At 48.1% G+C, this 25,868-nt stretch overlaps 1 protein-coding gene across 2 annotated transcripts in view; it reads left to right on the top strand.

Moving 5' to 3' along the window:
- Window positions 1-25,868, top strand: part of ankdd1a (ankyrin repeat and death domain containing 1A) — a 162,493-nt gene that overhangs the window by 23,587 nt on the left and 113,038 nt on the right. For both annotated transcript variants that reach the window (XM_085968938.1, XM_085968937.1), the window contains exons 4-8: window positions 10,634-10,732; window positions 11,681-11,785; window positions 12,569-12,667; window positions 18,721-18,819; window positions 24,585-24,683. In XM_085968938.1, the coding sequence (XP_085825064.1) occupies window positions 10,634-10,732; window positions 11,681-11,785; window positions 12,569-12,667; window positions 18,721-18,819; window positions 24,585-24,683 (501 nt within the window). The remainder of the gene's footprint in view (window positions 1-10,633; window positions 10,733-11,680; window positions 11,786-12,568; window positions 12,668-18,720; window positions 18,820-24,584; window positions 24,684-25,868) is intronic.

Below are 25,868 nucleotides of genomic sequence, written 5' to 3' on the forward strand. Positions count from 1 at the left end.
CACTACGAAGACCAACATACCATTTGCCTTCTTAACCGCCTGCTGCACCTGCATGCTTACCTTCAGCGATTGGTGCACAAAGACACCCAGGTCTCGTTGCACTTCCCCTTCTCCCAATCTATTGCCGTTCAGATAATCTGCCTTCCTGTTTTTGCCACCAAAGTGGATAACCTCGCATTTATCCACATTATACTGCATCTACCCAATCACCCCACCTGCCCAAATCATCCAACTTCCTCACAGCGCACACGCCCACCCAGCTTTGTGTCGTCTGCAAACTTGGAGATATTACATCTAGTTCCCTCGTCTAGATCATTAATATATATTGTGAATAGCTTGGGTCCTAGGACCATCCCTGCGGTACCCCACTAGTCACTGCCTGCCACTCGGAAAAAAACCCGTTTATTCCAACTCTTGCTTCCTGTCTGCCAACCAGTTCTCATAGATACATAGATACATAGAGATAGGAACAGGAGTAGGCCATTCGGCCCTTCGAGCCTGCTCCGCCATTCAATGAGATCATGGCTGATCTTACCAGTTCAGTACCCCGTCCCCGCCTTTTCTCCGTAACCCTTAATCCCCTTAGCCTTCAGAAATATATCCAATTCTCTCTTGAAAATATTTATTGAATTAGCCTTCACAGCCCTCTGTGGCAGGGAATTCCACAGGCTCACCACTCTTTGAGTGAAGAAATTCTTCCTCATCTCTGTTTTAAATGATTTGCCCGCTATTTTTAGACTGTGGCCCCTGGTTCTGTGCTCCCCGGCCATTGGAAACATTCTCTCTGAATTCAGCCTGTCCAGGCCTGCCATAATTTTATATGTTTCGATGAGATCCCCTCTCAATCTTCTAAACTCCAGTGAGTACAAGCCCAAACTATTTAATCTCTCTTCGTAGGTCATTCCCGCCATTCCAGGTATCAGCCTGGTGAATCGCCGTTGCACTCTTTCCATGGCAAGAACATCCTTCCGCAGATGGGGCGACCAAAACTGTACACAATACTCCAGATGCGGTCTCACCAGCACCTTGTACAGCTGTAGTAAGGTATCCCTATTCCTATACTCGAACCCCCTTGATATGAAGGCCAACATACCATTTGCCGCCTTAATCGCCTGTTGCACCTGCATGCTCTCCTTCAGTGACTGGTGCACAAGAACACCCAGGTCCCTCTGCACTTCTCCATCTCCCAATCTATTGCCATTTAGATAATAATCTACCCTCCTGTTTTTACCCCCAAAGTGGATAACCTCGCATTTATCCACATTATAGTGCATCTGCCACGTATCCGCCCATTCCCCCAACCTGTCCAAATCGCACTGTAGCCTCCTGACATCCTCATCAGAGCCCACCCCTCCTCCTACTTTAGTGTCGTCAGCGAATTTGGAAATATTGCATCCAATTCCCTGATCCAGATCATTTATATATATTGTGAACAGCTGGGGTCCCAGGACAGATCCTTGCGGCACCCCGCTGGTCACTGCCTGCCACTCCGAAAACGAGCCGTTTATTCCAACTCTCTGTTTTCTATCCGCCAGCCAGTTCTCTATCCACGTTAATACTTTGCCCCCAATTCCATGAGCCTTAATTTTGCATGATAATCTTTTGTGTGGAACCTTATCGAATGCTTTCTGGAAGTCAAGGTACACCACATCCACTGGCTCTCCCCCATCTATTTTACCAGTTACTTCCTCAAAAAATTCCAGCAGATTAGTCAAACACGATTTACCCTTTGTAAATCCATGTTGACTCTGTCCGATCCTTTCCCCATTTGTCAAGTGCTCCGCTATTTTATCCTTAATAATGGACTCCAGCATTTTGCCCACAACCGATGTAAGGCTTACTGGTCTATAATTCCCTGCTTTCTCTCTACCCCCCTTTTTAAATATTGGGGTAACATTAGCTACCCTCCAATCCACGGGCACTGTTCCCGAGTCAATGGAGTTCCGGAAGATGATCCTTAGAGCATCTGCTATCTCCAGGGCCACCTCCTTAAGTACCCTAGGATGTAGTTTATCAGGCCCCGGGGATTTGTCGGCCTTCAGTCCCCTCAACTTACCCAACACCATATCCCTAGAGATACTAATTTCTGTCAGCTCCTCCCTCTCATTAGTCCCCATGTTTGCCGATATTCCTGGGAGGTTATTTGTGTCCTCCTTTGTGAATACAGAACCAAAGTATGAGTTTAATTGGTCTGCCATTTCCTTATTCTCCATTATATATTCTCCCGAATCGGACTGCAAGGGACCGACTTGGGATTTTACCAGTCTTTTCCTCCTGATATACCGATAAAAGCTTTTGCAGTCTGTCTTTATGTTTGCTGCAAGTTTACTTTCGTATTCTATTTTCCCCTTCCTGATTAATCCCTTTGTCCTCTTTTGCTGTATCCTGTACTGCCCCCAATCTTCCGGTCTGGTGCTTTTTTTTGCCAGTTGATATGCCCTTTTTTTTGATTTTATGCTGTCCCTAATTTCCCTCGTTATCCACGGTTGAGTCACCTTTTTAGGTTTATTTTTATGCCAAACCGGTATAAACATGTTCTGGAATTCTTCCATTCTATCTTTGAATGCTTGCCATTGTCTCTCTACTGTCAATCCCCCCAGAAACACCACCCAATCAATCTTACCCAATTCCCGTCTCATACCCTCGTAATTCCCTTTATTTAAGTTCTGGACCTTAGTCTCTGATTCAATTTCCTCACTCTCCATCTCGACTGAGAGCTCGATCATATTATGATCGCTCTGACCCAAGGGGCCTCGTACAAGAAGATTGCTGATAAGTCCCTTCTCATTGCACAATACCCAGTCTAAAATGGCCTGATCTCGAGTCGGCTCCTCGACATATTGGTCCAGATAACCGTCCCGAAAACATTCCAGGAATTCCTCCTCCTCAGAATTTTTACTAATTTGGGTAGTCCAATCAATATGTAAATTAAAGTCACCCATGATGACAGCTGTGCTCTTATCGCACGCTTCTCTAATTTCCCTTTTTATGCCTTCCCTCACCTCCATATTACTATTTGGAGGCCTATATATCACACCCACTAACGTTTTCCTCCCCTTGCTATTTCTCATTTCTACCCATACAGATTCCGTTTCATCCGAGTTAATATCCTTCCTTTCCATTGCATTAATCCCCTCCTTTACCAGCAATGCTACCCCACCTCCCCTACCTTTTTGCCGATCCTTCCTAAATATTGTATATCCCTGGATGTTAAGTTCCCAGCCTTGCCCACCCTGCAGCCACGTTTCTGTAATCCCAATCAAATCATACTTGTTTACCTCTATTTCCACAACTAATTCATCCACCTTGTTCCTAATGCTTCTAGCATTAAGATACAAAGCCTTCAGGCTTGCTTTTTTCACACTCTCATTATGAATTAGTTTGGCCCTTTGTGTTTCTCTCCTTTGCTTATTGCTTCTCACCTTTCTACCATCTATTTCTGACTTCATATGACTTCCCTCTTTTCCACTACCTAGGTTCCCATCCCCCTGCCAAATTAGTTTAAATCCTCCCGAACCGCCCTAGAAAATATTACCCTGAGGACATCGGCTCCCTCACAGTTCAGGTGTAGACCGTCCCCTTGGTACAGGTCCCTCCTCCCCAAGAACTGGTTCCAATGCCTCAAGAATTTAAATCCCTCTCCCTTGCACCACTGCTCAAGCCACGTATTTAGCTTATTTATCTTACTCTCTCTAAACTTATTAGCTCGTGGCACTGGTAGCAATCCAGAGATTACTACCTTTGAGGTCCTACTTTTCAATTTAGCTCCTAACTCCCTAAATTCAGCTTGTAGGACCTCCTCCCTCTTTTTACCTACATCGTTGGTACCTACATGTACCACGACAACTGGCTGATCCCCCTCCCCCTTCAGAATGCTCTGCACCCGCTCCGAGACATCCTTGACCCTTGCACCAGGGAGGCAACATACCATCTTGGAGTCTCGGTCTCGGCCACAGAAACTCCTGTCTATCCCCCTTACAATTGAATCCCCTATCACTATAGCCCTATCCCTCTTTTTCCCGCCCTTCTGTGCAGCAGAGCCAGTCATGGTGCCCTGAACCTGGCTGCTGGTGCCTTCCCCTGATAAGTCATCTCCCCCAACAGTACCCAAAACGGTAAACCTGTTTTGGAGGGAGATGACCGCAGGTGACTCCTGCACTACCTTCCTGCCTTTACCCTGCCTTTTGGTCACCCATTTACTGTCTGAGCTAGCCTTTACCTGCGGTGTGACCAACTCACTGAATGTGCTATCCACAAGATCCTCAGCATCGCGTATGCTCCAGAGTGAGTCCATTCGCAGCTCCAGCGCCGCCATGCGGTCCGCTAGGAGCTGCAGCTGGACACACTTCCTGCACACATAGTTGTCAGGGACAGTGTCCCTGATTTCCCACATGGCACAGGAGGAGCATGACACGGGTCTGAGCTGCCCTTCCATGACTTAACCCTTACAAGACCCTTTTATTTACTACGATTTAGCTTAATTATTGAATTCTACTTAGAATATGTTTGTGAAAGTACTCACCAACCAGTCACCTACCTGTTTTCTGGTGTTGTATTTTCACTGCCGCCTCCTGTCCTGGAACCTTTTCCACCTAGGTTAGGCTCCTGAAATAAAATAAATTGAACCTACCTTTTCAACTTCCCCTAACCCCTAAAAGGTTAGAGGAGGTGGAAGGGTGGGAGACACTACACTGTAGTGTTTCGGGTTTAGCAACAGCTCCACTTATATAAGAGTTACTGGCCTCCTGCTCTCCCGACTGCACCAGCTGCTCCCTGGTGACGTCACACACTGATTACTATTTACCCCTCTCCTCTGCTGTTGATTTGGTACGCCTCGCAACTGCCGCCGGTTTTTAAGCCGGGCTCCTCCTCGCTGCTCTCTGCTGCTCCAAGTGCTCTCGGGCCTCGCGGGTTTTTATACCCGACTGCTCCTCCTCTGCTCCCGCTGCTCCGAGTGCTCTCGGGCCTCGCTGGTCGTGGGTTTTTATACCCGACTGCTCCTCCTCTGCTCCCGCTGCTCCGAGTGCTCTCGGGCCTCGCTGGTCGTGGGTTTTTATACCCGACTGCTCCTCCTCTGCTCCCGCTGCTCCGAGTGCTCTCGGGCCTCGCTGGTCGTGGGTTTTTATACCCGACTGCTCCTCCTCTGCTCCCGCTGCTCCGAGTGCTCTCGGGCCTCGCTGGTCGTGGGTTTTTATACCCGACTGCTCCTCCTCTGCTCCCGCTGCTCCGAGTGCAGAGGAGGTGCATCCAAATACACCACATCCACTGGTTCTCCCTTACCTATTTTACCAGTTACATCCTCAAAAGATTCCAGTAGATTAGTGGCAGCATGGTGGCATAGTGGTTAGCACTGTTGCCTCACAGCGCCAGGGACCCGGGTTCGAATCCGGCCTCGGGCGACTCTCTGTGTGGAGTTTGCACATTCTCTATCCAAGTCAGTACCTTGCCCCCAATCCCATGTGCCTTAACTTTACACGCTAATCTCTTATGCGGGACCTTATCGAAAGCCTTCTGAAAGTCCAAATACACCACATCCACTGGTTCTCCCTTACCTATTTTACCAGTTACATCCTCAAAAAATTCCAGTAGATTAGTGGCAGCACGGTGGCATAGTGGTTAGCACTGTTGCCTCACAGCGCCAGGGACCCGGGTTCGAATCCGGCCTCGGGCGACTCTCTCTGTGGAGTTTGCACATTCTCCCCGTGTTTGCGTGGGTTTTCTCCGGGTGCTCCGGTTTCCTCCCACAGTCCAAAGATGTGCGGGTTAGGTTGATTAGCCATGATAAATTGACCCTTAGTGTTAGGGGGATTAAATAGGTGGGGTTACAGGGATAGGGTGGGATATGTGTTGGGGTTACGGGGATTGGGTGGGATATGTGTCGGTGCAGGCTCGATGGGCTGAAATGGCCTCTATCTGCACTGTGGGGTTTCTGTGATTCTGTGATTAGTCAAGCACGATTTACCTTTTGTAAATCCATGTTGACTTTGTCCGATCCTGTCACTGTTTTCCAAGTGCTCTGCTATTACATCTTTTATAATGGACTCTAGCATTTTCCCCACTACCGATGTCAGGCTTACCGGTCTATAATTCCCCGTTTTCTCTCTACCACCTTTTCTGAGCAGTGGGGTAACATTAGCTACCCTCCAATCCATTGCTACTGTTCCAGAGTCTATAGAATTTTGGAAGATGACCAGCAATGCATCTACTATTTCTAGGGCCACTTCCTTAAGTACCCTAGGATGTAGATTATCAGGCCCTGGGGATTTATCGGCCTTCAATTCCGTCAATTTCCCTAACACCATTTCCCTACAAATACTGATTTCATTCAGTTCCTCGCTCTCATTAGACCCTATGTTCCCCGACATCTCTGGGAGGTTATTTGTGTCCTCCTTTGTGAAGACAGAACCAAAGTATGCATTTAATTGGTCTGCCATTTCTTTGTTCCCCATTATAAATTCCCCTGATTCTGACTGCAAGGGACCTATGCTTGACTTCACCAATCTTTTTCTCTTCACATATCTATAAAAGCTTTTACAATCAGTTTTTATGTTCCCTGCAAGCTTACTCTCATACTCTATATTCCCCCTCTTAATTAATCCCTTTGTCCTCCTTTGCTGAATCCTAAACTGCTCCCAATCCTCAGGTAGACTGCTTTTTCTGGCCAATTTATATGTCCTCTCCTTGGAACTTATGCTATCCCTAATTTCCCTTGTTAGGCACGGTTGAGTCACCTTTTTTTTGCTTTTTTATGCCAAACGGATGAACAAATTCTGTAGTTCATCCATGTGATCTTTAAATGTTTGCCATTGCCTACCCACCATCAACCCTTTGAGTAACATTCCCCAATCAATCCTACCCAACTCGCGCCTCATACCATCGTAGTTTCCTTTATTTAAATTCAGGACCCTAGTCTCTGAGTCAACTACTTCACTCTCCATCTTAATGAAGAATTCGATCATATGATCGCTCCGCCCCAAGGGGCCTCGCACAACAAGATTGCTCTACAGGAAACTCTTTTTTTATCCAGCGTGGTGCCGGTTTATCAAAAAATCCGGATTACAGAGAGCTATAGTAAAAGGTACCAGAGCCCCATACACAGCCACAGATCCAGGCGTCCCCCATAGCAACAGGTGCAGGTACCCCGGTTACACGGCCACTAATATGAAGTAAAACTTATCTGAACCTGCTCCTGAATTTTGCCGGTTAACAGAGGTTTCTGGTTATTAAGGTGCCGGTAAATTGAGAGTTTCCTGTCGTTGGTTTCTTGACACATTGGTCCAGGAAACCATCCCGTATACACTCCAGGAATTCCTCCTCCACGGTATTGTTACTAATTTGGTTAGCCCAATCTATATGTAGATTAAAGTCACCCATGATAACTGCTGTGCCCTTATTGCACGCGTCTCTAATTTCCCGTTTAATGCCATCCCCAACCTCCGCATTACTGTTTGGGGTTCTGTATACCACTCCCACTAATGTTTTCTGCCCCTTGGTATTTCTCAGTTCTACCCATACAGATTCCACATCATCAGAGCTAATATCCTTCCTTACAATTGTGTTAATCCCCTCTTTAACCAGCAATGCTACCCCACCTCCTTTTCGCCTGTCTTTCCTGAAGATTGAATACCCCTGGATGTTGAGTTCCCAGCCTTGGTCACCCTGGAGCCATGTTTCCGTAATCCCAATCATATCATATCCGTTTACCTCTATTTGCGCAGCTAATTCATCCACCTTATTACGAATGCTCCTCGCATTAAGACACAAAGCCTTCATACTTGTTTTTTGAACACTCTTAGACCTTTTAGAATTATTATTTACTGTGGCCATGTTAGATTTAAACCGTTGATTTCTCTGACTACCAGCTTTGCTTTTCTCCTTCCTGTCTTTTGCTTCTATCCTTGTTTCCCTTTCCTCTGTTTCCCTGCTCAGGTTCCCAACCCCCTGCCATTTTAGTTTAAACCCTCCCCTAGGGCACTAGCAAACACCCCCCCCTAGGACATCGGTCCTAGTTCTGCCCAGGTGTAAATCGTCCAGTTTGTATTGGTCCCACCTCCCCCAGAACCGGTTACAATGTCTCAGGAATTTGAATCCCTCCCCCTTGCACCATTCCTCTAGCCACGTATTCATCTGAAATATCCTTCTATTTCTACTCTGACTAGCATGTGGCACTGGTAGCAATCCTGAGATTGCTACCTTTTGAGGTCCTATTTTTTAATTTACCTCCTAACTCCCTATATTCAGCTTTTAGGACCTCATCCTGGTTTTTACCTATATGCACCACGACAATTGGCTGTTCACCCTCCCCTTCCAAAATGTTCTGCAGCCGCTCCGAGACATCCTTGTCCCTTGCACCAGGGAACAACATACCATCCTGGAGTCTCGTTTGCGGCCGCAGAAATGCCTATCTCTTCCCCTTACAATAGAATCCCCTATTACTATAGCTCTACCCCACTTTTTCCTCCCGTCCTGTGCAGCAGAACTATCCATGGTGCCAGGAAGTTGGCTGCTGCTGCCTTCCCCCGATAAGCCATCCTCTCCAACAATATCCAAAGCGATATATCTGTTTGAGAGGGGGATGGTCACAGGGGACCCCTGCACTACCTGCCTGCGCCTACTACTCTGCCTGGCGGTCACCCATTCCCTTCCTGCCTGTGCAGCTTTTACCTGCGGTGTGACCAACTCATTAAACGTGCTTTCCATGATGTCCTCAGCATCGCAAATGCTCCAGTATGTATCCATTCGCAGCTCCAGCGCCGCAATGCGGTCTGCCTGTAGCTGCAGCTGGATACACTTCCTGCACACATGATCGTCAGGGACACAGGAAGTGTCCCTGATTTCCCACATAGTGCAGGAGGAGCATACCACGGCGCCGAGCTGTACTGCCATGACTTACCCTTTTAATTAATTCAAATTAAATTAAATCAAATCAATCCCACCAATTGCACTATAATTAAATGATATACTCAAGGGCCCTTGTTTACCAGCAGTCCCCACTACACAACAGAGACCTTAGAAACTATAAATCACAAAATTTAAGTTTGGAAAAAAGCGAGAAAGAGAGAAATACTCACCAACCAATCACATACCTGCTTTCTGGTGACGTCACACTTCGATTACTTTTTACTTCTCTCTCTCCTCTCGCTGACTCTGTGCCTCTCCCACCTCTCTTCTCGCAGGTCCGTCTCTCCCGCTCTCGGAGCTCGGTTTAAATCAGCCTCTCCCACCTCTCCTCTCGCAGGTCCGCCTCTCCCGCGCTCGGTTTAAATCAGCCTCTCCCACCTCTCCGCTTGCAGGTCTGTGAGACTTTCCTTTATTAGACAAGGCATAGAATATAAGAGCAGGGAGGTTATGCTAGAACTGCATAAAACACTAGTTAGGCCACAGCTAGAGTACTGTGTACAGTTCTGGTCACCACATTACAGAAAAATGTGATTGCACTAGAGAGGCTGCAGAGGTGATTTACGGGGATGTTGCCAGGGTTGGAGAATTTTAGCTATGAGGAAAGATTGGATAGGCTGGAGTTGTTTCCTTTGGAACAGAGGAGGCTGAGGGGAGATTTAATTGATGTGTATAAAATTTTGAGGGGCCTAGATAGAGTGGATAGGAAGGACCTATTTCCATTGGCAGAGAGGTCAATAAACATGAGGTATAGATTTAAAGTAATTGGTAGAAGGATTAGAGGGGAGTTGAGGAGAACTTTTTTTCACCCAGAGGGTGGTGGGGGTCTGGAACTCACTGCCTGAAAGGGTGGTAGAGGCAGAAACCCTCATCACATGTAAACAGTACTTGGATATGCACTTGAAGTGCCGTAACCTACAGGGCCACGGACCAAGAGCTGGAAAGTGGGATTAGGCTGGATAGCTCTTTTTCGGCCGGCACAGACACGATGGGCCGAATGGCCTCCTTCTGTACTGTAATTTTCTATGATTTTATGATTGTAGATTAATCCAGTGTAACTGGGCCAGAGTGTAGATTAATCCAGTGTAACTGGGCCAGAGTGTAGATTAATCCAGTGTAACTGGGCCAGAGTGCAGATTAATCCAGTGTAACTGGGCCAGAGTGTAGATTAATCCAGTGTAACTGGGCCAGAGTGTAGATTAATCCAGTGTAACTGGGCCAGAGCGTAGATTAACCCGGTGTAACTGGGCCAGAGCGCAGATTAACCCGGTGTAACTGGGCCAGAGTGCAGATTAACCCGGTGTAACTGGGCCAGAGTGCAGATTAACCCGGTGTAACTGGGCCAGAGTGCAGATTAACCCGGTGTAACTGGGCCAGAGTGCAGATTAACCCGGTGTAACGGGGCCAGAGTGCAGATTAACCCGGTGTAACTGGGCCAGAGTGCAGATTAACCCGGTGTAACTGGGCCAGAGTGCAGATTAACCCGGTGTAACTGGGCCAGAGTGCAGATTAACCCGGTGTAACTGGGCCAGAGTGCAGATTAACCCGGTGTAACTGGGCCAGAGTGCAGATTAACCCGGTGTAATTGGGCCAGAGTGCAGATTAACCCGGTGCAACTGGGCCAGAGTGCAGATGAACCCGGTGCAACTGGGCCAGAGTGCAGATTAACCCGGTGTAACTGGGTTAGGATGTTGACAGTCCCAGTTGGTTGAGTTCCCTTCATTTGCTCCCACAGTTTGGGATGAACGCTCTCCTTCTGGCCGCCTGGTTTGGTCATCTCCGAGTTCTTCGAACACTGGTCAATGTCGGAGCCAAGCTGTCGTGTGAAAACAAAGTAAGTAAATCTGTAGGTGAAAGGTCACTCTGCCTCAAGGTGGGTTGTGGGGGGGGCGTCACGGTCTCCCAGGAGTTCACTCTGTCCTGGGCAAGGGGGGTGGGGTGGGTGGGGAAGGTGGTGAATCAAATCCCACCACGGCAGCTGGTGAATTTAAATTCAGTTAATTAAATAAATCTGCAATTAAAAAGCTCGTATCAGTAATGGTGACCAAGAAACTACTGGATTGTCGTAAAAACCCATCTGGTTCACTAATGTCCTTTAGCGAAAGAAATCTGCCGTCCTTACCCGGTCTGGCCTATATGTGACTCCAGACCCACAGCAATGTGGTTGACTCTTAACTGCCCTCTGAAATGGCCTAGCGAGCCCCTGAGTTGTATCAAACTACTAGGAAAACACCACATGGGCTGCAGCGGTTCAAGAAGACGTCTCACCACCACCTTCTCGAGGGCAATTAGGGATGGGTAATAAATGCTGGCCTTGCCAGCGATGCCAACATCCTGTGACATAATTTTTAAAAAGTTATGTGACGGTGGCATAGTGGTTAGCACTGTTGCCTCACAGCGCCAGGGACCCGGGTTCGAATCTGGCCTCGGGTGACTGTGTGGAGTTTGCACATTCTCCCCGTGTTTGCGTGGGTTTTCTCCGGGTGCTCCGGTTTCCTCCCACAGTCCAAAGATGTGCGGGTTAGGTTGATTGGCTATGATAAATTGACCCTTAGTGTTAGGGGGATTAAATACATGGGGTTACGGGGATAGGGTGGGATATGTGTTGGTGTAGGGGTTACGGGGATCGGGTGGGATATGTGTCGGTGCAGGCTCGATGGGCCGAAATGGCCTCTATCTGCACTGTGGGGTTTCTGTGATTCTGTGATATAGTTTAGTTAGGGTGCTAGTTATTATGTGAGTATAGTTTAATTGATTTGATTTCCTTATTTTCCTGGATCAGAATGGCTTAAATTTACTGCTCTGCGCTGCCCAGAGAGGCCATATAAAGGTTCTGGAGTTTATTATGGAGGACCTGGAAGATGTCTGGCTGGACAAACCTGACAAGGTAAGTACCCAAGTGTGCAATATTGTCCAATTTTGATTAGGGTTAATTTTATAAAATCGGGTTCATAGAATGCAGCCTCAGCTGACGGGATCCAATATCAGGAATTCAGCCCTGGAATAGCGAAGGATAATGTGCCTCAATTCCCGATATCTGTCTGACTTCCTGCAGCCCTACAATACTCTGAGAGCTCTGTGTTCCCCCAACTCTGGCCTGTTGCGCATCCCCCACTTCCTTCGCCCAACTATTGGTAGCCGTGCCTTCAACTGTCTAAGCCCTCAACTCTGGAATTCCCTATCCAAACCTCTCTGACTCTCCGCCTCGCTCTCTCCTCCTTTAAGATAAAAGGAAATTAGGGATGCGCAAGAGGCCAGAGTTGGAGATATCTCTGGTGGGGGGAGTTGTGGTTGTGGGGCTGGAGGAGGTTACAGAGATAGGGAGGGGCGAGGCCATGGAGGGATTTGAACACCAGGGTGAGAATTTTTAAATCGAGGCTTTGGTGGACCGGGAGCCAGTGTAGGTCAGTGAGCACAGGGGTGATGGGTAAACCGGATTTGGTGAGTGTTAGGACACGGGCAGCTGAGTTTTGGATGAGCTCTTGTTTATGAAGTTAGGAGGTCGGCCAGGAGCGTGTTGGAATAATGGAGTCTGAAGGTAGCAAAAGCATGGAGGAGGATGGACATTCACCCTTTGATTGTGAGCAATCCCCTGCACCAGGAGAATATCCATATTCGTTCCATCTTTATTCTGTAATGCTTATTTCACTCTGTTTCTGCTATTTTACAGATGCAACAAACAGCATTGCATCTTGCAGCAAGTCGTGGCAACCTAGAGGTGGTGGAATTCTTAATTGGCTCCGGCTGTGTCCATGGCTTGAAGGACAAGGTCAGTGTGGCCAAGGTTGAGCTCTCTAAGTTCACAGTCGATGTTAATAGTCAATAGGGTTTTTGTACTCGCCATTATTACAGTAACAACTTCGAATAGCGCCTTTAGCTGAGAAAACCTCCCAAAGCTCTTCACAGGAGCATAATCAGACAAAAATGGGCGCCGAGTCAAAGGAGGAATATCAGGGTGAACATAAGATTGTTCAGAGGTGCATTTTAAGAAGGGTCTTAAAGGTGCGGAGAGACAGAGGGGTTTAGGGAGGGAATTCCAGTGACTGAAAGCTGGTGAAGGTTCTAGAGATAGGGTGGGGTAAGGATTCACACACCAGGATGAGAATATTAAATGAGGTGTTGGAGGATGGTGGTGCGGTCACCTATGTCCAGAGGGATAATGCGCCCAGGTCACTGTCACAGAGAATGTTGGGATGGACAAAACCTGATTGGAGGGATTCAAACAGTGGGAGAGTTGGGCAATATGTTCAAGGACTTTGGAGAGGCCTCAGAGCGTCAGCGGGCGAAATCTCGGTGGGAATCGCGGAGCGGCGGCAGTACAAAAAGCTCCAGAGACCAGGTAGGCCTCAGTTTACCAATCTCCAATCTCAGGGAAAGAAGTAAAAAGTAATCGAAGTGTGACGTCGCCAGAAAGCAGGTAAGTGATTGGTTGGTGAGTATTTCTCTCTTTATAAACTTTAACTCTGTGGTTTATAGTTTCTAAAGTCTCTGGTGTAGCGGGGACTATTTATAAACCAGGGCCCTTAAATATACTATTTAACGGTAGTGTAATTGGTGGGATTGATTTGATTTAATTTAATTGCAATTAAAGGGTAAGTCATGGTATGCTCCTCCTGCACTATGTGGGAACTCGGGGACACTTCCTGTGTCCCTGACAACTATGTGTGCAGGAAGTGTGTCCAGCTGCAGCTACTGGCAGACCGCATTGCGGCGCTGGAGCTGCGATTGGATTCATACTGGACCATTCACGAGGCTGAGAAGGTCGTGAATAGCACGTTTGATCAGTTGGTCACACCGCAGGCAAAGGTTGGACAGGCAGAAAGGGAATGGGTGACCAACAGACAGAGTACTAGATACAGGCAGGTAGTGCAGGGGTCCCCTGTGGACATCCCCCTCTCAAACAGATACACCACTTTTGAGTACTGTTGGAGGGGATGGCTTACCAGAGGAAGGCAGCAGCAGCCAACTTCCTGGCACCAGGGGTGGCTCTGCTGCACAGGACGGGAGGAAAAAGAGGGGGAGAGCTATAGTAATAGGGGATTCTATTGTAAGGGGAATAGATAGGCATTTCTGCGGCCGCAAACGAGACTCCAGGATGGTGTGTTGCCTCCCTGGTGCAAGGGTCAAGGATGTCTCGGAGCGGCTGCAGAACATCTTGGAAGGGGAGGGTGAACAGCCAGTTGTCGTGGTACATGTAGGTACCAACGATATAGGTAAAAAGTGGGATGAGGTCCTAAAAGCAGAATATAGGGAGTTGGGAGGTAAATTAAAAAATAGGACCTCAAAGGTAGTAATCTCAGGATTGCTACCAGTGCCACGTGCTAGTCAGAGTAGAAATAGAAGGATATTTCAGATGAATACGTGGCTAGAGGAATGGTGCAAGGGGGAGGGATTCAAATTCCTGGGACATTGGAACCGGTTCTGGGGGAGGTGGGACCAGTTCAAACCGGACGGTTTGCACCTGGGCAGGGCCGGGACCGATGTCCTAGGGGGAGTGTTTGCTAGTGCTCTGGGGGAGGGTTTAAACTAAAATGGCAGGGGGTTGGGAACCTGAGCAAGGGGATAGAGGAAAGGGAAACGAGGATAAAAGCAAAAGATAGGAAGGAGAAAAACAAAAGTGTCAGTCAGAGAAATCAAGGGTTTAAATCAAACATGGCCACAGTAAATAATAATTCTAATAGGTGCAAGAGCGTTAAAAAAACAAGCCTGAAGGCTTTGTGTCTTAATGCAAGGAGCATTCGTAATAAGGTGGATGAATTAGCTGCGCAAATAGAGGTAAACGAATATGATTTGATTGGGATTACGGAAACATGGCTCCAGGGTGGCCAAGGCTGGGAACTCAACATCCAGGGGTATTCAATAGTCAGGAAAGATAGGCAAAAAGGAAAGGGAGGTGGGGTAGCATTGCTGGTTAAAGAAGGGATTAACACAATTTTAAGGAAGGATATTAGCTCTGATGATGTGGAATCTGTATGGGTAGAACTGAGAAATACCAAGGGGCAGAAAACGTTAGTGGGAGTGGTATATAGACCTCCAAACAGTAATGCGGAGGTTGGGGACGGCATTAAAAGGGAAATTAGAGACGCGTGCAATAAGGGCACCTCAGTCATCATGGGTGACTTTAATCTACATATAGATTGGGCTAACCAAATTAGTAACAATACTGTGGAGGAGGAATTCCTGGAGTGTTTAAGGGATGGTTTCCTGGACCAATATGTCGAGGAACCAACCAGAGATCAGGCCATCTTAGACTGGGTATTATGTAACGAGAAAGGATTAATTAGCAATCTTGTTGTACGAGGCCCCTTGGGTCGGAGCGATCATAATATGATCGAATTCTTCATTAAGATGGAGAATGAAGTAGTCGACTCAGAGACTAGGGTCCTAAATTTAAATAAAGGAAACTACGATGGTCTGAGGCGCGAGTTGGGTAGGATTGATTGGGGAATGTCACGCCAAGGGTTGACGGTGGATAGGCAATGGCAAACATTCAAAGACCGCATGGATGAACTACAGAATTTGTTCATCCCAGTTTGGCATAAAAATAAAACAAAAAAGGTGACTCAACCGTGGCTAACAAGGGAAATTAGGGATAGCATAAGATCCAAGGAGAGGACATATAAATTGGCCAGAAAAAGCAGTAAACCTGAGGATTGGGAGCAGTTTAGGATTTGACAAAGGGATTAATTAAGAAAGGGAAATAGAATATGAGAGTAAGCTTTCAGGAAACATAAAAACTGACTGTAAAAGCTTTTATAGATATGTGAAGAGAAAAAGATTGGTGAAGTCAAGCATAGGTCCCTTGCAGTCAGAATCAGGGGAATTTATAATGGGGAACAAAGAAATGGCTGACCAATTTAAATACATATTTTGGTTCTGTCTTCACAAAGGAGGACACAAATAACCTCCCAGAGATGTCGGGCAACATAGGATCTGATGAAAGGGAGGAACTGAAAGAAATCAGTATTTGTCGGGAAATGGTGTTAGGGAAATTGATGGGATTGAAGGCCATTAAATCCCCAGGGCCTGATAATCTACATCCTAGGGTACTTAAGGAAGTGGCCCTAGAAATAGTAGATGCATTGCTGATCATCTTCCAGCATTTGATGGAATCTGGAACAGTACCCATGGATTGGAGGGTAGCTAATGTTACCCCACTATTCAAAAAAGGTGGTAGAGAGAAAACGGGGAATTACAGACCGGTAAGCCTGACATCGGTAGTGGGGAAAATGCTAGAGTCCATTATAAAAGATGTAATAGCAGAGCACTTGGAAAACAGTGACAGGATTGGACAAAGTCAACATGGATTTACAAAAGGTAAATCGTGCTTGACTAATCTACTGGAATTTTTTGAGGATGTAACTGGTAAAATAGATAAGGGAGAACCAGTGGATGTGGTGTATTTGGACTTTCAGAAGGCTTTTGAAACGGTCCCGCATAAGAGATTAGTGTGTAAAGTTAATGCACATGGGATTGGGGGCAAGGTATTGACTTGGATAGAGAACTGGTTGGCAGACAGAAAGCAGAGTTGGAATAAACGGGTCTTTTTCCGAGTGGCAAGCAGTGACTAGTGGGGTACCGCAGGGATCGGTCCTTGGGCCCCAGCTATTCACAATATATATTAATGATCTAGACAAGAGAACTAGATGTAATATCTCCAAATTTGCAGATGACACAAAGCTGGGTGGGTGTGTGTGCTGTGAGGAGGATGCCGAGAAACTCCAGGATGATTTGGACAGGTTGGGTGATTGGGCAGAAGCATGGCCGATGCAATATAACGTGGATAAATGCGAGGTTATCCACTTTGGTGGCAAAAACAGGCAGGCAGATTATTATCTGAATGGCAATAGATTGGGAGAAGGGGAAGTGCAACGAGATCTGGGTGTCCTTGTGCACCAGTCGCTGAAGGTAAGCATGCAGGTGCAGCAAGCAGTTAAGGCAAATGGCATGTTGGCCTTCGTAGCGAGAGGGTTTGAGTACAGGAACAAGGATGTCTTGCTGCAGTTGTGCAGGGCCTTGGTGAGACCACATCTTGAGTATTGTGTGCAGTTTTGGTCGCCTTATCTGAGGAAGGATGTTCTTGCCATGGAAGGAGTTCAGCGAAGATTCACCAGGCTGATACCTGGGATGGCAGGAATGACGTATGAGGAGAGATTGGGTCGATTGGGCTTGTACTCGCTGGAGTTTAGAAGAATGAGAGGGGATCTCATTGAAACTTATAAAATTCTGACAGGACTGGACAGACTAGATGCAGGAAGGATGTTCCCGATGGTCGGGGAGTCCAGAACCAGCGGTCACAGTCTAAGGATAAGGGGTAGGCCATTTAGGACAGAAATGAGGAGGAATTTCTTCACCGAGAGAGTGGTGAACCTGTGGAATTCTCTACCACAGAAGGCAGCAGAGGCCAATACATTAAATATATTCAAGAAGGAGTTGGATATATTTCTGAAGGCTAAAGGGATCAAGGGATATGGGGAGAAAGCAGGGACCGGGTACTGAATTTGGATGATCAGCCATGATCGCATTGAATGGCGGAGCAGGCTCGAGGGGCCGGATGGCCTACTCCTGCTCCTATCTTCTATGTTTCTATGAAAGAGTGGTTGGAGATTTTGGCTGTAACTTGGAAGTATAGAGGGGTCAAGGATGACTTTTTTAAGGAAGTCGGGGTGATGACGGTGGTTTTGAAAGGAAGGGGGACTGTGTCTGATGAGAAAGAAGCATTTACCATGTCCGCTAGCATGGGGCCAGGAAGGGAAGTTGGGTGATCAGTTTAGTGGGAATAGGATAAAGGAAGCAGGAGGTAGATATTCTGCAGGATATTTATAGCCAGTGTTAGTATTTTGTTGGTTTTGGGTTTCTGCAATCAGTTCAGTGCAGCACTGAGGAAGTGTTGCATTGTCAGAGGTGTCATCTTTCAGATGAAAACTTAAACCGAGTCCCTATCTGCCAATTCTAGTGGATCTAAAAAGGTTCTATGGCACTATGCAAAGAATAGCAAGGAATTCTCAGTGTCCCGACCAATGTATGTCCCTCAACTAATACCACCAAAAGCAGGTTAGCTGCTTCCTATTTGTGGGATCTTGCTGTTCACAAATTGGCAGCTGTATTTGCCTATACAAAACAACACTTACCGCACTTCAAAAAGTAACTCGGAAAGCACTTTGGGACGTCTCTGGTACATGAAGAGGGCAATATAACTGCAAGTTCTTCTTATTGCTGCTGAGCATCGCTAAGGACGACTCGCATTGTATTTTCATTTGTGAGTATCAGAGTTTTCCCACATGGACATCATCCTTCAGAATAAAAATCCATGAGCATCAAATTGGCAGCTGCTGGTAATTGGTAGATGGTGGTTAGGTGATGGTTAGTGGCTGTTTGTGGTAGTTGGTGGATCAACTCCACAGTCCAAACTGCTGGACATGATTAACTTGTTTGTTACAGTTTTTGTAAATTTATGATTTCCCAAATGCTAGTTTCTTTTTGTGCGTATTCTCTGCTGCACTGCTGTTTGCTGCTTAAATGTCATTGGCCTGGAGGTTTGGAAGGTTTATACTTGAAGATGCTGGCTCATTGGCAGTTTGAAACTTTTAGCAACCAATGAAGGAGCAGGTGAAACAGGCGAGGGTGGAGCGGGAATTGCAGTGTTGTGTCGCAGGGCAGACTGAGCCCGTGGCTCCAGTCAGAATATAGACCCTTCCAAATTCCAGAATATCTGATAGAAAAAGGATGTTGAAAGATTAGCAGATCCTGGGCCAACATCACCAACAGTGGTGCAACAACACGAATACTACTGTCTAACTCAGTTCATTGTAAATTCCATAGGAACAGAACACAGCCCTGCATTTGAGTGCAAAAAGTGGGCACACTGAAGTCCTGCAGAGAATAGTAGAAACTGCAGTGGATCTTGATGAGAAAAACCAGGTGAGATTTTTGAACTTTAAGTAAAATATCTAATGGCAATAGTTCCTAGAATGAACATTGGGGTAAATTTCCAGCTTCACTGCACGTGTGGTAATCTGGCTGATCGCCACACTGACCTGTTCTGGAACCGCCCGGTTTTCATTCCATTGATCTCCCTGGGTGCACCAGAGGAGAGGGATGTGGGGAGCTCTGGTAGAGAGCTCACTGAAACCATAAGCACAGTGAGCGGCAGCAGGAGCGAGGTGAATCGCACTTGGGATCCAGTCACAGGCATCAAGCGCAAGTCCCAGTGACTGATAGAGTCTGCACAAGGCACAGGTACCCCACACCTCAAGCACTGGGTACAATCCTGGGCACAGGTACCCCACACCTGGAGCACTGGGTGCAATCCTGGGCACAGGTACCCACACCTGGAGCACTGGGTGCAATCCTGGGCACAGGTACCCACACCTGGAGCACTGGGAACAATCCTGGGCACAGGTACCCACACCTGGAGCACTGGGAACAATCCTGGGCACAGGTCCCCACACCTGGAGCACTGGGTACAATCCTGGGCACAGGTACCCACATCTGGAGCACTGGGTACAATCCTGGGCACAGGTACCCACACCTGGAGCACTGGGTACAATCCTGGGCACAGGTACCCACACCTGGAGCACTGGGTACAATCCTGGGCACAGGTACCCACACCTGGAGCACTGGGTACAATCCTGGGCACAGGTACCCACACCTGGAGCACTGGGTACAATCCTGGGCACTGGTACCCACACCTGGAGCACTGGGTACAATCCTGGGCACAGGTACCCACACCTGGAGCACTGGGTACAATCCTGGGCACTGATAACCACACCTGGAGCACTGGGTACAATCCTGGGCACAGGTACCCCACACCTGGAGCACTGGGTACAATCCTGGGCACGGGTACCCACACCTGGAGCACTGGGAACAATCCTGGGCACAGGTACCCCACACCTGCAGCACTGGGAACAATCCTGGGCACTGATAACCACACCTGGAGCACTGGGAACAATCCTGGGCACAGGTACCCACACCTGCAGCACTGGGAACAATCCTGGGCACTGATAACCACACCTGGTGCACTGGGTACAATCCTGGGCACAGGTACCCACACCTGGAGCACTGGGTACAATCCTGGGTACAGGTACCCACACCTGCAGCACTAGGTACAATCCTGGGCACTGGTACTCACACCTGCAGCACTGGGAACAATCCTGGGCACTGATAACCACACCTGGAGCACTGGGTACAATCCTGGGCACGGGTACCCCACACCTGGAGCACTGGGTACAATCCTGGGCACTGGTACCCCACACCTGGAGCACTGGGTACAATCCTGGGCACTGGTACCCCACACCTGGAGCACTGGGTACAATCCTGGGCACAGGTACCCACACCTGGAGCACTGGGTACAATCCTGGGTACAGGTACCCACACCTGCAGCACTAGGTACAATCCTGGGCACTGGTACTCACACCTGCAGCACTGGGAACAATCCTGGGCACTGATAACCACACCTGGAGCACTGGGTACAATCCTGGGCACTGGTACCCCACACCTGGAGCACTGGGCACAATCCTGGGCACTGGTACCCCACACCTGGAGCACTGGGTACAATCCTGGGCACTGGTACCCCACACCTGGAGCACTGGTATCTGAGCTCTGAGGAGAGGGTGAAGAGCTCTTGGTCACTCCATGAATGGAAGAGACAGTTGTCTCTAAGTTTCTTCTCTTCTTCTGGTGTTCTAAATGTGGGAAGGTGTGGGTGGTAACTGGGGCAGGACCAGGCTGCACTGCGTCAAGCCCTTTCTCTGCCTGTCAGATAGACCGTCTAATGCTGGGCTGGAGTCATTAGGATGCCATGCCAATGAAGGAATTCCATCATCCTATGGGATTCCTCCTGTTTTCACAATGAGCATCACTGGGTGCATGGGATGTTTGTCCATTGTTGCTATGGGCATGCTAGGGATTTAAAATTTAAACAGTTGGGTGTTTCCTTACGACTTGATGAATTGCAGTACATTGGTGTGTTAAAGAAACGGGCACTTCGGAAAGTTCTGACAGGCTATCGTGGGACTTATGCCACAGCGAATTTTGAACTCGTCACCCGAGTCGGGCACCCCACTATCTGTAAATGGTGCCTGCACCCACTGGGAATAATGATATTCCGAGTATGCTGGGGAAAGGGGGTAAGATGCGGGTGCAGCTCCTGGGCCAGGGGACGGTCACTCCAGGAGTAGATGAATAGAGCCCTGAGAACACGCTAAAGATAGACAAATCTCCAGGACCCGATGGTTTGGGGCATGTTTGCCCATAATGACATAGAGGAATAAGCATCCACAGTGCTATTCTACATTAACAGTTGCGTTGAGGTCGTCACGACCCATAAAAATATCAGGACACACCCCAACCAGAAACCCTGGATGAACGGAGAGGTCTGCTCGCTGTTGAACGCACGCGACGCAGCATTTAAATCTGGCGACGCGGCGGCTTACAGTGCAGCTAGGACCAACCTAAAAAAGGGTATCAGGACTGCCAAAAGGAAACGGACACTGCGGATAGAGGATCACTTCCACAACAACTCGGACCCCCGGCGCATGTGGCAAGGCATCCAGTCCATCACTGACTACAAGGGCAAAAACACCAGCCCCCCAGTTAGCGATGCCTCCCTTCCGGAGGAGCTTAACAACTTCTACGCTCGCTTCGACAGGAACAACAGGGAGCCGGCTACCAAAGCCTTGCCACCCCCGGAAGACCAGGTGCTCACTCTGTCGACCTCCGACGTAAGGGGTGTTCTACGCGGAGTGAAAACACGAAAGGCTGCTGGACCGGATAGCATCCCTGGACGGGTACTCAAGGAATGTGCTGATCAGCTGGCTGATGTCTTCACCGCCATCTTCAATCTGTCATTGGCCCAGGCAGTAGTCCCTACATGCTTCAAGACCGCTACCATTATTCCTGTGCCAAAACAAACGGCTGTGATGTGCCTGAACGACACTCGACCTGTCTCACTCACACCCATCATAATGAAGTGTTTCGAGAGACTGGTCCTGGCTCACATCAAAGCCAGTGTTCCCGCCTCTCTTGACCAACACCAGTTTGCCTATCGTGCAGACAGATCAACGGAGGATGCAATCACAACTGCTCTACACTCTGCACTGAATCACTTAGATGGTAAGGAGACCTACATCAGAATGCTGTTCATAGACTACAGCTCAGCATTCAACACTATCGTCCCCAACAAGCTGGCCTCCAAACTCTTGGCCTGAACACTTCCCTCTGCAACTGGACCCTGGACTTCCTAACAAACAGACCCCAGTCTGTCAAATTAGGTAACCACACCTCTTTCCCCCCCTTGACCCTGAACACGGGGGCCCCACAAGGATGTGTGCTGAGCCCCCTCCTCTACTCCCTCTTCACCCACGGCTGTGTGGCTGTTCATGGTTCCAACACCATCATCAAGTTTGCGGATGATACCACGGTAGTAGGCCAGATCACCAACAACGATGAGTCAGCCTACAGGGAGGAGGTCCAGCATCTCGTGAAGTGGTGCGCCGATAACAACCTGGCCCTTAACATCAAGAAAACCAAAGAAATAATTGTGGACTTCAGGAAGTCTAAAGGCAGAAGTCACACCCCCATTCACATCAATGGGGCTGTGGTGGAAAGGGTGGACAGCTTTAAGTTCCTCGGAGTCCACATCATGGAAGACCTCTCCTGGTCCCTCAATACCTCCTCTCTGGTGAAGAAGGCCCAGCAGCGCCTATATTTCCTAAGGAGGCTGAAGGGATGTAACCTGTCACCCCTGATCCTCTCTAACTTTTACCGCTGCACAATAGAGAGCATCCTGACAAACTGTATCACAGTATGGTATGGCAGCTGTAGCTACTATGACCGGAAAGCCCTGCAGCGGGTAGTCAAAACTGCCCAACGCATTACCGGCACCCGGCTACCGACCATAGAGCACATATACCAGAAACGCTGTTTACGGAGGTCATGGTCCATCATCAAAGACCCTACCCACCCCAGCCACAGTCTGTTCACCCTCCTGCCATCTGGGAGACGCTACAGATGCATTCGCACCCGTACGACCAGATTTAGGAACAGCTTCTTTCCCAGGGCTGTCATCCTACTGAACTCCACAAATAAACTCTAAAGCCTGCACATCTGCCAATGCACTTTATTATGGTTATGTATATGTTAATGTATTACAAGCCAAATGTATGTTGAATGTTTAAATGTCTTAATCTAAATGTACACTCTCGGGAGCCGCAAGCCTACATTTCGTTGTAACTGCACTTGTGCACTAACAATGACAATAAAAAGTTGATTTGATTTGTTTCCACCAATGTTCCCGCTAATTCTTTTTGGGATACGTGGCCCCCTAAGGGGCTGCGCGGCCCATTCTAATTACCGTGCATGTGCGAGCTTTGCCATTAGAATGTAATTGAGCCCGCTGCACAGGTCGCTGCACGGCCACGCGGCTTAAAGAAAACATTGGTTTCCACCTCAGGGTATTAAAAGAAGTAGGTGAGGAAATTGTTGATGCTCCAGTCATTGATTCAATACTCTCGATTCAGGAATTGTCCCCTTGGATTGGAAAATTGCCAAAGTCAGTACATTATTGAAGAGTAGGAGAAATAAACGATGAAATTATAGGCCTATTAGTCTAACGTCTGTTGTGGGGAAGTTACTAGAATCTGTTATTAGGGACAGAGTGACTGAGCATTTGGACAAATCTAAGCTGATCAGAGAGAGCCAGTGCAGATTTGTAAAGGGCAAGTCATGTCTACCGAACCTAGGTGAATTTTTTGAGGAGGTAGCTAAAGTGGTAGATAAGGGAGTGTCTATGAATGTTATTTATATGGATTTCCAGAAGGCACTTGACAAGGTTCCACATAAAAGACTGTTAACAAAAATGAGAGTGCATGGAATTGGAGCCAACCTATCGGCTTGGATAGGGAGTTGGTTAGGAGGTAGGAGACAGAGTCGGGATGATGGGTATGTACTCATTATGCAGGTTCACCAGAATATTACCAGGGCTCCAAGGATTAAATTATGAGGAGAGATTACATAAACTGGACTTGTAGTCCCTGGAATATAGAAGGTTAAGGGGTGATTTGATTGAGTTTTTTAGGGTTTTGAAAGTAATTGATAGGGTAGAGAGAGCGACTTTTTCCGCTGGTGGGGGAGTCTAGGACAACGGGACATAACTTTAAGATCAGAGCCAGGCCATTCAGGAGAGAAGTTAGAAAAACACTTCTTCACACAAAGGGTGGTAGAAGTGTGGAACTCTCTCCCACAAAAAGCAGTAGAAGCGGGCTCAATTAGTTATTTTAAAACTGCTAGCCAAGGGTATTGAGGGCTATGGAGACAAGGTGGGTGGATGGAGTTAGGATACAGATCAGCCATGATCTCATTGAATGGCAGAACAGGCTCCTCTTGTTCCTATATGTCCACACACACACTTGTATATTTAAACCCCTGTCTCCGTGCCCTATAATCTCGGTGCTGCCTGTGAACGGGCTGGGTACCTGGACTGTACGTGTGTATTCAGAGTGAGGCACTGACAGGCTGTGGTTGATTGGAACACTCCTGTAGCGATATGAAATATTAAATTGCAGCAAAAGTGTACAAGAGTGACATTCCAATAATTTTTACCATCATCAAAAAAGTACAGGCCATTTGTTTCTCACCTAATCTGCATTTGTCTTTCCTGAGGCTGTCCGTGCTCTGTCTGTTTACAGGAAGGTGAGACTGCGTTGCATTTAGCAGCTGGAGGAGGGCATTCTGACTGTGTGAAAGTCCTGTTCAATGGTGCCTGTGATGTAAACGCTCAAACAAATGTGAGTGAAACTTCCCAATTTAAAACAATAATGTTTCTCTGAAATGTGAAGCATAGGAGGCAGAGACCGGTGATGCCAAGTCCGCTCCTCTTTCACCGTGCCCTGGCTCACTGGTGATGCCAAGTCCGCTCCTCTCTCACCGTGCTCTGGGTCACCGGTGATGCCAAGTCCGCTCCTCTCTCACCGTGCCCTGGCTCACTGGCGATGCCAAGTCCGCTCCTCTCTCACCGTGCCCTGGGTCACCGGGGTTTCCTGGCCCCACAGTTGGCAGGGTAAAGCCTGGAATCCTTGGGATGGGAGGGTTCTGGCTGCAGCTTTCAGCCAGGCCGGCAGCCCTTGCTGCTGCTACAGGAGCAGCTGGTTTGGTGTCAGTTCTGGGCACAGGGCTTGGCCAGGCGGGAGGGCTATGCTGGGGCATGTCATCCATGCCACTGACCTGAACCTACAAATCCAGGCAGGTTCAGCTCAGGCTTCGAGCATTTCACAGGGGCTCTACCAGCTGCAGGTTGGGGGGGATATTGGAACCTTAATATTAGTAAACGTGCTGATCTCATCTACACAGTACCCCTTGGCGACATCATCAGATTCCACCTGTACACTGACGACACCCAGCCCTCCCTCACCACCACCTCTCTCGACCCCTCCACTGTCTCTGATTTGTCACGCTTTTATCCGACTCTGGATGAGCAGAAATTTCCTCCAATTAATTATTTGGAAGTCCAAAGGCATTGCCTTCGGCCCCCGCCACAAACTCCATTCCCCAGCCACCGACTCCATCCCTCTCCCTGATCACTGTGAGGCTGAACCAGACCATCACAACCTATTCGGCACAGACAAGCTGGGCTGGATGACCTCCTGTGCTGGGCTGTGCTGTGGGTGTTTTGTTCCATTGGGCCCACAGAGCACTGAGGTGAGTGAGTCGAAACTTAAATACTGTTTCTGTCATAAAGAGGATTCCCCCACCCCCTGCCCAGTTTTAACCAATCAGAGGTCGGTTTGGTCACCCAGACTCCTTTCTAAGCTGTTACCCAGGTACACAGTCATCTTTGAAATTTGTAACTCAGTCTGTGGGAACTGAAGTAAAACAACAGGCTGTGCTAAGAGTCACAGAGTCCTCACACAATCCCCTCAGTCACAAGGCCATCTAATGACGATGCATGTAGTGATGCACAGCAGTAGGCCCAG

The sequence above is a fragment of the Somniosus microcephalus genome, chromosome 27, assembly GCF_052327205.1.
Source record: "Somniosus microcephalus isolate GS21.2 chromosome 27, FLI_Smic_1.0, whole genome shotgun sequence".
NCBI lineage: Eukaryota > Metazoa > Chordata > Chondrichthyes > Squaliformes > Somniosidae > Somniosus > Somniosus microcephalus.